General features: G+C 50.4%; 3 protein-coding genes across 3 annotated transcripts; all 3 read left to right on the forward strand.

Annotated features, from left to right (window-relative positions):
- Window positions 1-3,089: 3,089 nt before the first annotated feature.
- On the forward strand, window positions 3,090-5,024 carry LOC121962416 (salivary glue protein Sgs-3-like). The gene is made up of 2 exons (XM_042512672.1): window positions 3,090-4,289; window positions 4,650-5,024. Exons 1-2 carry the CDS (start codon window positions 3,132-3,134, stop codon window positions 5,022-5,024), a joined length of 1,533 nt encoding a protein of 510 aa, XP_042368606.1. The 5' UTR covers window positions 3,090-3,131.
- A 2,068-nt stretch (window positions 5,025-7,092) lies between these two features.
- LOC121962417 (mucin-2-like) lies at window positions 7,093-9,089 on the forward strand. Its single transcript, XM_042512674.1, has 2 exons — window positions 7,093-8,381; window positions 8,736-9,089. Exons 1-2 carry the CDS (start codon window positions 7,179-7,181, stop codon window positions 9,087-9,089), a joined length of 1,557 nt encoding a protein of 518 aa, XP_042368608.1. The 5' UTR covers window positions 7,093-7,178.
- A 19-nt stretch (window positions 9,090-9,108) lies between these two features.
- LOC121962418 (cell wall protein DAN4-like) lies at window positions 9,109-13,452 on the forward strand (the record flags this gene model as incomplete). Its single annotated transcript, XM_042512675.1, has 5 exons — window positions 9,109-10,464; window positions 10,762-11,107; window positions 11,620-11,888; window positions 12,792-13,138; window positions 13,230-13,452. Coding segments are annotated over 5 exons (2,541 nt in total), but the record flags the coding sequence as incomplete, so codon positions are not given.
- Window positions 13,453-16,680: the final 3,228 nt, after the last annotated feature.

Here is a 16,680-nt window from a genome sequence, read left to right on the forward strand (position 1 = left end):
GGGCCGACTACTGCAGCGCCGACAACTGCTTCACCCACTACTGGGGCTCCGACAACTGTGTCACCCACCACTGCAGTGCCCACAACACTTGCTCAAACAACAGAATCAGCAACAACTCTAGCACCTTCAACAGTTGAACCAACAACTTCTGCCTCCGCAACAGCCGTGCATACGACTGAAACACCGACAGCCGCTTCAACAACAACTGCCGCCCCTACGACTGCTGCACCTACAAGTGTCGCACCTACAACTGAGGCTACTACCATTGCACCATCAGCTACAGTGCAAACAACGCCCGGGCCGACTACAGCAATGCCTACAACTGCTTCACCCACTACTGTGGCTCATTCAACTGTCGCACCTACAACTGTAGCACCCACAACTGTAGCACACACAACACCTGCACCTACGACAGTAGCACCTACAACACCTGCAAACAAACAACACACACACAGACGACTGCAGTAACTACAACATCTGCAGCTACAACTGCGGATACTACTTCAGCACCTACGACGATACAGTGCCTAGAACAACTGGGCTGACCACTGCAGCGCCCACAACAATTACCCCTACCACAAAAGCACCGACAACTGCAGCACCTACGACAGTTGCACCTACAACTGTGGCTACTAGCATTGCACCAACAACTTCGGTACAATCAACGCCTGGGCCGACTACTGCAACGCCTACAACTGCTTCACTCACTACTGTGGCTCATTCAACTGCCGCACCTACGACTGCTGCACCTACAACAACTGCTCCAACAACACAAACACCAACGACAGCAACACATACAACAACTGCACCTTCAACTGCTGCCCCTACAACTGTAGCACCCACAACACCTGCACCTACAACAGCAGCACCTACGACACCTGCTCCAACAACACAAATACAGACGACTGCATTAACTACAACACCTGCACCTACAACCGATTCACCTACAACTGCAGCTACTACTTCCGCACCTACAACTACAGTGCCTAGAACAACTGGGCCTACGACTGCAGCGCCGACATCAGCTTTACCCACCACTGGGGCTCCTACAACTGTGTCACCTACCACTGCAGCGCCCACAACACTCTCTCCTACCACAAAAACAATGTCGACTGCAGCACCTACGACAGTTGCACCTACAACTGCTGCCTCTGCAGCAGCCATACAAACCACTTCAGAACCTACAACTGCTTCACCAACAACTGCTACACCTACTACTGCAGCACACACAACATTTGCACCTACTACTTCAGCACCTACAACTGCTGCATCCACTGCTGCCGCTCCAACTACTGAGTCACCTACCACTGCAGTGCCCACAACACTTGCTCAAATAACAGAAGCAGCAACAACTGCAGCACCTTCAACAGTTGAACCAACAACTTCTGCCTCCGCAACAGCCGTGCATACGACTGAAACACCGACAGCTGCTTCAACAACAACTGCCGCCCCGACTACTGCAGTACCTACGACTGCTGCACCTACAGCTGAGGCTACTACCATTGCACCAACAACTACATTGCAAACAACGCCTGGGCCAACGACTCATGCAACGCCTACAACTGCTTCACCCACCACCACTGTGGCTCGTTCAACTGTCGCACCTACAACACAAACACCAACGACAGCAACACCTGCAACACTTGCACCTTCAACTGCTGCCCCTACAACTGTAGCATCCACAACACTGCACCTACGACTGCCTCACCTACAAGTGTGGCACCTACAACTGTTGCTACTACCATTGCACCGACAACTTCGGGGCAATCAACCCCTGGGCCAACTACTGCAGCGCCTACAACTGCTTCACCCACTACTGTGGCTCATTCAACTGTCGCACCTACAACTGTAGCACCCACAACTGTAGCACACACAACACCTGCACCTACGACAGTAGCACCTACAACACCTGCTCAACCAACACAAACACAGACGACTGCAGTAACTACAACACCTGCACCTACAACTGATTCACCTACAACTGCAGCTACTACTTCCGCACCTACGACTACAGTTCCTAGAACAACTGGGCCGACTACTGCAGCGCCGACAACTGCTTCACCCACTACTGGGGCTCCGACAACTGTGTCACCCACCACTGCAGTGCCCACAACACTTGCTCAAACAACAGAATCAGCAACAACTCTAGCACCTTCAACAGTTGAACCAACAACTTCTGCCTCCGCAACAGCCGTGCATACGACTGAAACACCGACAGCCGCTTCAACAACAACTGCCGCCCCTACGACTGCTGCACCTACAAGTGTCGCACCTACAACTGAGGCTACTACCATTGCACCATCAACTACAGTGCAAACAACGCCCGGGCCGACTACAGCAATGCCTACAACTGCTTCACCCACTACTGTGGCTCATTCAACTGTCGCACCTACAACTGTAGCACCCACAACTGTAGCACACACAACACCTGCACCTACGACAGTAGCACCTACAACACCTGCTCAAACAACACACACACAGACGACTGCAGTAACTACAACATCTGCAGCTACAACTGCGGATACTACTTCAGCACCTACGACTACAGTGCCTAGAACAACTGGGCTGACCACTGCAGCGCCCACAACAATTACCCCTACCACAAAAGCACCGACAACTGCAGCACCTACGACAGTTGCACCTACAACTGTGGCTACTAGCATTGCACCAACAACTTCGGTACAATCAACGCCTGGGCCGACTACTGCAACGCCTACAACTGCTTCACTCACTACTGTGGCTCATTCAACTGCCGCACCTACGACTGCTGCACCTACAACAACTGCTCCAACAACACAAACACCAACGACAGCAACACATACAACAGCTGCACCTTCAACTGCTGCCCCTACAACTGTAGCACCCACAACACCTGCACCTACAACAGCAGCACCTACGACACCTGCTCCAACAACACAAATACAGACGACTGCATTAACTACAACACCTGCACCTACAACCGATTCACCTACAACTGCAGCTACTACTTCCGCACCTACAACTACAGTGCCTAGAACAACTGGGCCTACGACTGCAGCAGCGCCGACAAAGCTTTACCCACCACTGGGGCTCCTACAACTGTGTCACCTACCACTGCAGCGCCCACAACACTCTCTCCTACCACAAAAACAATGTCGACTGCAGCACCTACGACAGTTGCACCTACAACTGCTGCCTCTGCAGCAGCCATACAAACCACTTCAGAACCTACAACTGCTTCACCAACAACTGCTACACCTACTACTGCAGCACACACAACATTTGCACCTACTACTTCAGCACCTACAACTGCTGCATCCACTGCTGCCGCTCCAACTACTGAGTCACCTACCACTGCAGTGCCCACAACACTTGCTCAAATAACAGAAGCAGCAACAACTGCAGCACCTTCAACAGTTGAACCAACAACTTCTGCCTCCGCAACAGCCGTGCATACGACTGAAACACCGACAGCTGCTTCAACAACAACTGCCGCCCCGACTACTGCAGTACCTACGACTGCTGCACCTACAGCTGAGGCTACTACCATTGCACCAACAACTACATTGCAAACAACGCCTGGGCCAACGACTCATGCAACGCCTACAACTGCTTCACCCACCACTGTGGCTCGTTCAACTGTCGCACCTACAACACAAACACCAACGACAGCAACACCTGCAACACTTGCACCTTCAACTGCTGCCCCTACAACTGTAGCACCCACAACACCTGCACCTACGACTGCCTCACCTACAAGTGTGGCACCTACAACTGTTGCTACTACCATTGCACCGACAACTTCGGGGCAATCAACCCCTGGGCCAACTACTGCAGCGCCTACAACTGCTTCACCCACTACTGTGGCTCATTCAACTGTCGCACCTACAACTGTAGCACCCACAACTGTAGCACACACAACACCTGCACCTACGACAGTAGCACCTACAACACCTGCTCAACCAACACAAACACAGACGACTGCAGTAACTACAACACCTGCACCTACAACTGATTCACCTACAACTGCAGCTACTACTTCCGCACCTACGACTACAGTTCCTAGAACAACTGGGCCGACTACTGCAGCGCCGACAACTGCTGCTTCACCCACTACTGGGGCTCCGACAACTGTGTCACCCACCACTGCAGTGCCCACAACACTTGCTCAAACAACAGAATCAGCAACAACTCTAGCACCTTCAACAGTTGAACCAACAACTCTGCCTCCGCAACAGCCGTGCATACGACTGAAACACCGACAGCCGCTTCAACAACAACTGCCGCCCCTACGACTGCTGCACCTACAAGTGTCGCACCTACAACTGAGGCTACTACCATTGCACCATCAGCTACAGTGCAAACAACGCCCGGGCCGACTACAGCAATGCCTACAACTGCTTCACCCACTACTGTGGCTCATTCAACTGTCGCACCTACAACTGTAGCACCCACAACTGTAGCACACACAACACCTGCACCTACGACAGTAGCACCTACAACACCTGCTCAAACAACACACACACAGACGACTGCAGTAACTACAACATCTGCAGCTACAACTGCGGATACTACTTCAGCACCTACGACTACAGTGCCTAGAACAACTGGGCTGACCACTGCAGCGCCCACAACAATTACCCCTACCACAAAAGCACCGACAACTGCAGCACCTACGACAGTTGCACCTACAACTGTGGCTACTAGCATTGCACCAACAACTTCGGTACAATCAACGCTGGGCCGACTACTGCAACGCCTACAACTGCTTCACTCACTACTGTGGCTCATTCAACTGCCGCACCTACGACTGCTGCACCTACAACAACTGCTCCAACAACACAAACACCAACGACAGCAACACATACAACAGCTGCACCTTCAACTGCTGCCCCTACAACTGTAGCACCCACAACACCTGCACCTACAACAGCAGCACCTACGACACCTGCTCCAACAACACAAATACAGACGACTGCATTAACTACAACACCTGCACCTACAACCGATTCACCTACAACTGCAGCTACTACTTCCGCACCTAAACTACAGTGCCTAGAACAACTGGGCCTACGACTGCAGCGCCGACATCAGCTTTACCCCACCACTGGGGCTCCTACAACTGTGTCACCTACCACTGCAGCGCCCACAACACTCTCTCCTACCACAAAAACAATGTCGACTGCAGCACCTACGACAGTTGCACCTACAACTGCTGCCTCTGCAGCAGCCATACAAACCACTTCAGAACCTACAACTGCTTCACCAACAACTGCTACACCTACTACTGCAGCACACACAACATTTGCACCTACTACTTCAGCACCTACAACTGCTGCATCCACTGCTGCCGCTCCAACTACTGAGTCACCTACCACTGCAGTGCCCACAACACTTGCTCAAATAACAGAAGCAGCAACAACTGCAGCACCTTCAACAGTTGAACCAACAACTTCTGCCTCCGCAACAGCCGTGCATACGACTGAAACACCGACAGCTGCTTCAACAACAACTGCCGCCCCGACTACTGCAGTACCTACGACTGCTGCACTACAGCTGAGGCTACTACCATTGCACCAACAACTACATTGCAAACAACGCCTGGGCCAACGACTCATGCAACGCCTACAACTGCTTCACCCACCACTGTGGCTCGTTCAACTGTCGCACCTACAACACAAACACCAACGACAGCAACACCTGCAACACTTGCACCTTCAACTGCTGCCCCTACAACTGTAGCACCCACACAACACCTGCACCTACGACTGCCTCACCTACAAGTGTGGCACCTACAACTGTTGCTACTACCATTGCACCGACAACTTCGGGGCAATCAACCCCTGGGCCAACTACTGCAGCGCCTACAACTGCTTCACCCACTACTGTGGCTCATTCAACTGTCGCACCTACAACTGTAGCACCCACAACTGTAGCACACACAACACCTGCTGCACCTACGACAGTAGCACCTACAACACCTGCTCAACCAACACAAACACAGACGACTGCAGTAACTACAACACCTGCACCTACAACTGATTCACCTACAACTGCAGCTACTACTTCCGCACCTACGACTACAGTTCCTAGAACAACTGGGCCGACTACTGCAGCGCCGACAACTGCTTCACCCACTACTGGGGCTCCGACAACTGTGTCACCCACCACTGCAGTGCCCACAACACTTGCTCAAACAACAGAATCAGCAACAACTCTAGCACCTTCAACAGTTGAACCAACAACTTCTGCCTCCGCAACAGCCGTGCATACGACTGAAACACCGACAGCCGCTTCAACAACAACTGCCGCCCCTACGACTGCTGCACCTACAAGTGTCGCACCTACAACTGAGGCTACTACCATTGCACCATCAACAGTGCAAACAACGCCCGGGCCGACTACAGCAATGCCTACAACTGCTTCACCCACTACTGTGGCTCATTCAACTGTCGCACCTACAACTGTAGCACCCACAACTGTAGCACACACAACACCTGCACCTACGACAGTAGCACCTACAACACCTGCTCAAACAACACACACACAGACGACTGCAGTAACTACAACATCTGCAGCTACAACTGCGGATACTACTTCAGCACCTACGACTACAGTGCCTAGAACAACTGGGCTGACCACTGCAGCGCCCACAACAATTACCCCTACCACAAAAGCACCGACAACTGCAGCACCTACGACAGTTGCACCTACAACTGTGGCTACTAGCATTGCACCAACAACTTCGGTACAATCAACGCCTGGGCCGACTACTGCAACGCCTACAACTGCTTCACTCACTACTGTGGCTCATTCAACTGCCGCACCTACGACTGCTGCACCTACAACAACTGCTCCAACAACACAAACACCAACGACAGCAACACATACAACAGCTGCACCTTCAACTGCTGCCCCTACAACTGTAGCACCCACAACACCTGCACCTACAACAGCAGCACCTACGACACCTGCTCCAACAACACAAATACAGACGACTGCATTAACTACAACACCTGCACCTACAACCGATTCACCTACAACTGCAGCTACTACTTCCGCACCTACAACTACAGTGCCTAGAACACAATGGGCCTACGACTGCAGCGCCGACAACAGCTTTACCCACCACTGGGGCTCCTACAACTGTGTCACCTACCACTGCAGCGCCCACAACACTCTCTCCTACCACAAAAACAATGTCGACTGCAGCACCTACGACAGTTGCACCTACAACTGCTGCCTCTGCAGCAGCCATACAAACCACTTCAGAACCTACAACTGCTTCACCAACAACTGCTACACCTACTACTGCAGCACACACAACATTTGCACCTACTACTTCAGCACCTACAACTGCTGCATCCACTGCTGCCGCTCCAACTACTGAGTCACCTACCACTGCAGTGCCCACAACACTTGCTCAAATAACAGAAGCAGCAACAACTGCAGCACCTTCAACAGTTGAACCAACAACTTCTGCCTCCGCAACAGCCGTGCATACGACTGAAACACCGACAGCTGCTTCAACAACAACTGCCGCCCCGACTACTGCAGTACCTACGACTGCTGCACCTACAGCTGAGGCTACTACCATTGCACCAACAACTACATTGCAAACAACGCCTGGGCCAACGACTCATGCAACGCCTACAACTGCTTCACCCACCACTGTGGCTCGTTCAACTGTCGCACCTACAACACAAACACCAACGACAGCAACACCTGCAACACTTGCACCTTCAACTGCTGCTCCTACAACTGTAGCACCCACAACACCTGCACCTACGACTGCCTCACCTACAAGTGTGGCACCTACAACTGTTGCTACTACCATTGCACCGACAACTTCGGGGCAATCAACCCCTGGGCCAACTACTGCAGCGCCTACAACTGCTTCACCCACTACTGTGGCTCATTCAACTGTCGCACCTACAACTGTAGCACCCACAACTGTAGCACACACAACACCTGCACCTACGACAGTAGCACCTACAACACCTGCTCAACCAACACAAACACAGACGACTGCAGTAACTACAACACCTGCACCTACAACTGATTCACCTACAACTGCAGCTACTACTTCCGCACCTACGACTACAGTTCCTAGAACAACTGGGCCGACTACTGCAGCGCCGACAACTGCTTCACCCACTACTGGGGCTCCGACAACTGCGTCACCCACCACTGCAGTGCCCACAACACTTGCTCAAACAACAGAATCAGCAACAACTCTAGCACCTTCAACAGTTGAACCAACAACTTCTGCCTCCGCAACAGCCGTGCATACGACTGAAACACCGACAGCCGCTTCAACAACAACTGCCGCCCCTACGACTGCTGCACCTACAAGTGTCGCACCTACAACTGAGGCTACTACCATTGCACCATCAGCTACAGTGCAAACAACGCCCGGGCCGACTACAGCAATGCCTACAACTGCTTCACCCACTACTGTGGCTCATTCAACTGTCGCACCTACAACTGTAGCACCCACAACTGTAGCACACACAACAACACTGCACCTACGACAGTAGCACCTACAACACCTGCTCAAACAACACACACACACAGACGACTGCAGTAACTACAACATCTGCAGCTACAACTGCGGATACTACTTCAGCACCTACGACTACAGTGCCTAGAACAACTGGGCTGACCACTGCAGCGCCCACAACAATTACCCCTACCACAAAAGCACCGACAACTGCAGCACCTACGACAGTTGCACCTACAACTGTGGCTACTAGCATTGCACCAACAACTTCGGTACAATCAACGCCTGGGCCGACTACTGCAACGCCTACAACTGCTTCACTCACTACTGTGGCTCATTCAACTGCCGCACCTACGACTGCTGCACCTACAACAACTGCTCCAACAACACAAACACCAACGACAGCAACACATACAACAACTGCACCTTCAACTGCTGCCCCTACAACTGTAGCACCCACAACACCTGCACCTACAACAGCAGCACCTACGACACCTGCTCCAACAACACAAATACAGACGACTGCATTAACTACAACACCTACACCTACAACCGATTCACCTACAACTGCAGCTACTACTTTCGCACCTACAACTACAGTGCCTAGAACAACTGGGCCTACGACTGCAGCGCCGACAACAGCTTTACCCACCACTGGGGCTCCTACAACTGTGTCACCTACCACTGCAGCGCCCACAACACTCTCTCCTACCACAAAAACAATGTCGACTGCAGCACCTACGACAGTTGCACCTACAACTGCTGCCTCTGCAGCAGCCATACAAACCACTTCAGAACCTACAACTGCTTCACCAACAACTGCTACACCTACTACTGCAGCACACACAACATTTGCACCTACTACTTCAGCACCTACAACTGCTGCATCCACTGCTGCCGCTCCAACTACTGAGTCACCTACCACTGCAGTGCCCACAACACTTGCTCAAATAACAGAAGCAGCAACAACTGCAGCACCTTCAACAGTTGAACCAACAACTTCTGCCTCCGCAACAGCCGTGCATACGACTGAAACACCGACAGCTGCTTCAACAACAACTGCCGCCCCGACTACTGCAGTACCTACGACTGCTGCACCTACAGCTGAGGCTACTACCATTGCACCAACAACTACATTGCAAACAACGCCTGGGCCAACGACTCATGCAACGCCTACAACTGCTTCACCCACCACTGTGGCTCGTTCAACTGTCGCACCTACAACACAAACACCAACGACAGCAACACCTGCAACACTTGCACCTTCAACTGCTGCTCCTACAACTGTAGCACCCACAACACCTGCACCTACGACTGCCTCACCTACAAGTGTGGCACCTACAACTGTTGCTACTACCATTGCACCGACAACTTCGGGGCAATCAACCCCTGGGCCAACTACTGCAGCGCCTACAACTGCTTCACCCACTACTGTGGCTCATTCAACTGTCGCACCTACAACTGTAGCACCCACAACTGTAGCACACACAACACCTGCACCTACGACAGTAGCACCTACAACACCTGCTCAACCAACACAAACACAGACGACTGCAGTAACTACAACACCTGCACCTACAACTGATTCACCTACAACTGCAGCTACTACTTCCGCACCTACGACTACAGTTCCTAGAACAACTGGGCCGACTACTGCAGCGCCGACAACTGCTTCACCCACTACTGGGGCTCCGACAACTGCGTCACCCACCACTGCAGTGCCCACAACACTTGCTCAAACAACAGAATCAGCAACAACTCTAGCACCTTCAACAGTTGAACCAACAACTTCTGCCTCCGCAACAGCCGTGCATACGACTGAAACACCGACAGCCGCTTCAACAACAACTGCCGCCCCTACGACTGCTGCACCTACAAGTGTCGCACCTACAACTGAGGCTACTACCATTGCACCATCAACTACAGTGCAAACAACGCCTGGGCCGACTACAGCAATGCCTACAACTGCTTCACCCACTACTGTGGCTCATTCAACTGTCGCACCTACAACTGTAGCACCCACACTGTAGCACACACACAACACCTGCACCTACGACAGTAGCACCTACAACACCTGCTCAAACAACACACACACAGACGACTGCAGTAGTAACTACAACATCTGCAGCTACAACTGCGGATACTACTTCAGCACCTACGACTACAGTGCCTAGAACAACTGGGCTGACCACTGCAGCGCCCACAACAATTACCCCTACCACAAAAGCACCGACAACTGCAGCACCTACGACAGTTGCACCTACAACTGTGGCTACTAGCATTGCACCAACAACTTCGGTACAATCAACGCCTGGGCCGACTACTGCAACGCCTACAACTGCTTCACCCACTACTGTGGCTCATTCAACTGCCGCACCTACGACTGCTGCACCTACAACAACTGCTCCAACAACACAAACACCAACGACAGCAACACATACAACAGCTGCACCTTCAACTGCTGCCCCTACAACTGTAGCACCCACAACACCTGCACCTACAACAGCAGCACCTACGACACCTGCTCCAACAACACAAATACAGACGACTGCATTAACTACAACACCTACACCTACAACCGATTCACCTACAACTGCAGCTACTACTTTCGCACCTACAACTACAGTGCCTAGAACAACTGGGCCTACGACTGCAGCGCCGACAACAGCTTTACCCACCACTGGGGCTCCTACAACTGTGTCACCTACCACTGCAGCGCCCACACACACTCTCTCCTACCACAAAAAACAATGTCGACTGCAGCACCTACGACAGTTGCACCTACAACTGCTGCCTCTGCAGCAGCCATACAAACCACTTCAGAACCTACAACTGCTTCACCAACAACTGCTACACCTACTACTGCAGCACACACAACATTTGCACCTACTACTTCAGCACCTACAACTGCTGCATCCACTGCTGCCGCTCCAACTACTGAGTCACCTACCACTGCAGTGCCCACAACACTTGCTCAAATAACAGAAGCAGCAACAACTGCAGCACCTTCAACAGTTGAACCAACAACTTCTGCCTCCGCAACAGCCGTGCATACGACTGAAACACCGACAGCTGCTTCAACAACAACTGCCGCCCCGACTACTGCAGTACCTACGACTGCTGCACCTACAGCTGAGGCTACTACCATTGCACCAACAACTACATTGCAAACAACGCCTGGGCCAACGACTCATGCAACGCCTACAACTGCTTCACCCACCACTGTGGCTCGTTCAACTGTCGCACCTACAACACAAACACCAACGACAGCAACACCTGCAACACTTGCACCTTCAACTGCTGCCCCTACAACTGTAGCACCCACAACACCTGCACCTACGACTGCCTCACCTACAAGTGTGGCACCTACAACTGTTGCTACTACCATTGCACCGACAACTTCGGGGCAATCAACCCCTGGGCCAACTACTGCAGCGCCTACAACTGCTTCACCCACTACTGTGGCTCATTCAACTGTCGCACCTACACTGTAGCACCCACAACTGTAGCACACACAACACCTGCACCTACGACAGTAGCACCTACAACACCTGCTCAACCAACACAAACACAGACGACTGCAGTAAACTACAACACCTGCACCTACAACTGATTCACCTACACAACTGCAGCTACTACTTCTTCCGCACCTACGACTACAGTTCCTAGAACAACTGGGCCGACTACTGCAGCGCCGACAACTGCTTCACCCACTACTGGGGCTCCGACAACTGCGTCACCCACCACTGCAGTGCCCACAACACTTGCTCAAACAACAGAATCAGCAACAACTCTAGCACCTTCAACAGTTGAACCAACAACTTCTGCCTCCGCAACAGCCGTGCATACGACTGAAACACCGACAGCCGCTTCAACAACAACTGCCGCCCCTACGACTGCTGCACCTACAAGTGTCGCACCTACAACTGAGGCTACTACCATTGCACCATCAACTACAGTGCAAACAACGCCCGGCCGACTACAGCAATGCCTACAACTGCTTCACCCACTACTGTGGCTCATTCAACTGTCGCACCTACAACTGTAGCACCCACAACTGTAGCACACACAACACCTGCACCTACGACAGTAGCACCTACAACACCTGCTCAAACAACACACACACAGACGACTGCAGTAACTACACAACATCTGCAGCTACAACTGCGGATACTACTTCAGCACCTACGACTACAGTGCCTAGAACAACTGGGCTGACCACTGCAGCGCCCACAACAATTACCCCTACCACAAAAGCACCGACAACTGCAGCACCTACGACAGTTGCACCTACAACTGTGGCTACTAGCATTGCACCAACAACTTCGGTACAATCAACGCCTGGGCCGACTACTGCAACGCCTACAACTGCTTCACCCACTACTGTGGCTCATTCAACTGCCGCACCTACGACTGCTGCACCTACAACAACTGCTCCAACAACACAAACACCAACGACAGCCACACATACAACAGCTGCACCTTCAACTGCTGCCCCTACAACTGTAGCACCCATAACACCTGCACCTACAACAGCAGCACCTACGACACCTGCTCCAACAACACAAATACAGACGACTGCATTAACTACAACACCTGCACCTACAACCGATTCACCTACAACTGCAGCTTACTACTTCCGCACCTACAACTACAGTGCCTAGAACAACTGGGCCTACGACTGCAGTGCCGACAACAGCTTTACCCACCACTGGGGCTCCTACAACTGTGTCACCTACCACTGCAGCGCCCACAACACTCTCTCCTACCACAAAAACAATGTCGACTGCAGCACCTACGACAGTTGCACCTACAACTGCTGCCTCTGCAGCAGCCATACAAACCACTTCAGAACCTACAACTGCTTCACCAACAACTGCTACACCTACTACTGCAGAACCCACAACATTTGCACCGACTACTTCAGCACCTACAACTGCTGCATCCACTGCCGCCGCTCCAACTACTGAGTCACCTACCACTGAAGGGTCCACAACACTTGCTGTTACAACACGAGCACAGACAACTGCAGCACCTACAACACTTGCACCCACAACTTCTGCATCCCCAACAACCGTACATATGACTGAAACACTTACAACTGCTGCCCCTACAACTGGAGCACCCACAACACCTGCACCTACGACTTCCTCACCTACAAGTGTTGCACCTACAACTGTTGCTACTACCACTGCATCAACAACTTCAGTACAATCAACGCCTGGGCCAACTACTGCAGCGCCTACAACTGCTTCACCCACTACTGTGGCTCATTCAACTGCAGCACCTACAACTAATGCACCTACAACACAAGCACCAATGGCAGCAACACCTACAACAGCTGCACCTTCAACTGCTGCCCCTACAACTATAACGCACACAACACCTGCACCTACGACAGCAGCACCTACAAAACATGCTTCAACAACACAAACACAGACAACAGCAGCTCTTACATCAGATGCACCTACAACAGCCAGAAATGAGACTGAAACACCTACAACTGCTCCACCAACAACTGCTGCACATACTACTGCGGTACCTATGACTGCAGCACCTTCGGCAGTTACACCTACAACTTTGGCCACTACTATTGCATCAACGACTACAGTGCTGACAACACCTGGGCCTACTACTGCAGCGCCTACAACTGCTTTACCCACTAGTGCGGCTTATTCAACGGTCACTCCTACATCTCATGAACCTACAACACAAGCACCAACGACAGCAGAACCTACAACAGTTGCACCTTCAACTGCTATCTCTACATCCTTAGCACCCACAACACCTGCACCAACATCTGAAGCACCTACACCATTTGCTCCAACAACACAAATACCAATAACCGTAGTATCTACAATAGTTGCATCTACAAATGCTTCAGCCTCAACTACTACAACTGTGTCAGCTAAGACTGCAGTGCCCACAACACTTGCTCCTACAACACAAGCATCGACGACTGCAGCTTCTGCGGCTGTTGCACCTACAACTGCTGCAGCAGCACATTCAACTTCAGAACCTACAACAACAGCAACAATGACTGCAACCCCTACAACAGTAGCAACTACAACTGCAGCACCTACGACTGCTGTATCTACTATCGCTGCTCTTACAACTTCTGTATTTGTGACTGAAGGGACTACAACTGTTACACCAATAACTGATGCAACAACCACTACAGTACCAGCGACTGTCTCACCTACAACTGCTGCTTTTACAACTGAGGTTTCTTCAGCTGTCTCAACTAGGACTGCAGCAACTTCAACAGTTTCACCTACAACTGCTTCTCCTACAACTGCTGCACCTGCAACTGTGACTACTACTACTTCCAGACCTCCAACTGCAGTGTCTACAACACTTGCTCTTACTACTGCAGCAACTACAACTGCTGCACCCACTACTGCGGCTCCTTTGACTGCATTGCCTACAATAGTTGCAGCTACAACTGCCTTGCATACAACAGTTTCACCTACAACTGCAGCACCTACGACTACATTTAATACAATTGCCACTCATACGACTTTCAGATCTACAACCCCAGCACCTGCAACACCTGCCTCCACATCTGCAGCTCCTTCGACAGCCACACCGCCTGCAGTACCTACAACACCTGCAGCTACGACTGCAGTCTCTACAACTGGAAAACCTGCAACAACTGCACCTTCAACTGCATTACCCACCGGTGTAGTACTTACAACACTGGCACCCGCTACCGACCGACCTTCAACTACAGCATCTACAACTGTAGCACTCATAACAATAAGGGTGACTTTTAGATCTCTTCAAGGCACATTTATACGTGACTTGCTGAATCCATCATCTACAGCTTTTAAAGAGCGTGTTGCACTGATAGAGGGACAGGTAAGTCTAATCCTTGAATAAAATACGCTGCTCCAAAATTCATGAATGTGACACCCTTATTCCCTAAAGTCTTGTTTTTAATTCACAATAAATAATATATTGGCACATGATCCATACAATACTATGACTGTATAATAGAGTGTTACCAATGTTTTCACTAAAAACAAGTGTCATTGAGTAGGGAAACATATCAAGACAAATAAAATTACACTTTCAGCTCATGATACAGCCTATTTCATTCACACACAGTTCAGTCTTTAAAGGAAAAAAATAAAGGTAAGTGTTTTAATACAAGATGTTTTCTGTTCCTGCAGCTTGAACCGATTTTCAAAAAGGTATTCCCTTCCTTCAGGTCCTTGGATGTGTTTGCATTCAGGTAATTTTTGAAGATGTATCGCATTGCAATTATAGAATAGTGGCCTACATCTGATGTTTAAATTATATTTTTATTTGCCTCTGCAGTAATGGATCAATCATCAACTACGCGGACTTTATCTTTGTAAACATAGACGCTCCTAATAACACTGAGGTTAGGAGTGTTTTGCTCGGCGCAGCTCCTTTCGTAACCGGCTTCGACATTGAAACCGGCTCCATCTACGTGAATGGTATAGGTAAGCAATACTGAGTGCTACTTGATCAAACATTTTAAAAGTTGTACCACTTGTTTGTTAAACTAATGTCTTGCTATATTTCTCCCCAATTACAGGATTTTCAAGTGGAGTAAGCCACAAGATCAGTCTCATCACCACATCGTTCCTGGTACTGTTGTCATGGCTACTGTCACGCCAGCATTAGCATCAGTGCTAATATCCACCTGAACTGCTATTTGATAATGAGTGCCATTAGTAGTATCAAAATAAGCCTGACAATTTAACATTAATCTCTGGGATGTCAGAAAATGATTGCACTATTAAATTAATCTTGTTTCACTGCGCTCTTTGCTTTCCTTACATAACTTAATTTAAGTAATATATCTCAAAACAATGCACTGTCCATTTTCATACAAAGTGTATTTATTTAATCATGCATAGCTGTATTCTGTGAGATTCCTAGCAGTGTGTACAGTTTCTGTCAGAAACACTTTACAATGATCAGAATACAAAAGCTCTGAAGAATTCAAATTGTCTCTTGTGTGATGTTTTATAATTTGGTGGGTAGATAGGCAGAGTGTTGGGGCATATTTAATTGAATGAGCTTCTTTAAAGCCCCAGCAATTTTTTTTTTTTTTTTTTTTTTTTTGGAGAAATCATTCTCTGGTGTGTGATTCCATATAACCCGAAGGCGATTTGAGGGGGGACATCATCCTTTTTGTTACAATAATAACCAAAATAAATCCT

This window comes from Plectropomus leopardus, chromosome 23 (assembly GCF_008729295.1).
Source record: "Plectropomus leopardus isolate mb chromosome 23, YSFRI_Pleo_2.0, whole genome shotgun sequence".
In the NCBI taxonomy this organism is placed as follows: domain Eukaryota; kingdom Metazoa; phylum Chordata; class Actinopteri; order Perciformes; family Serranidae; genus Plectropomus; species Plectropomus leopardus.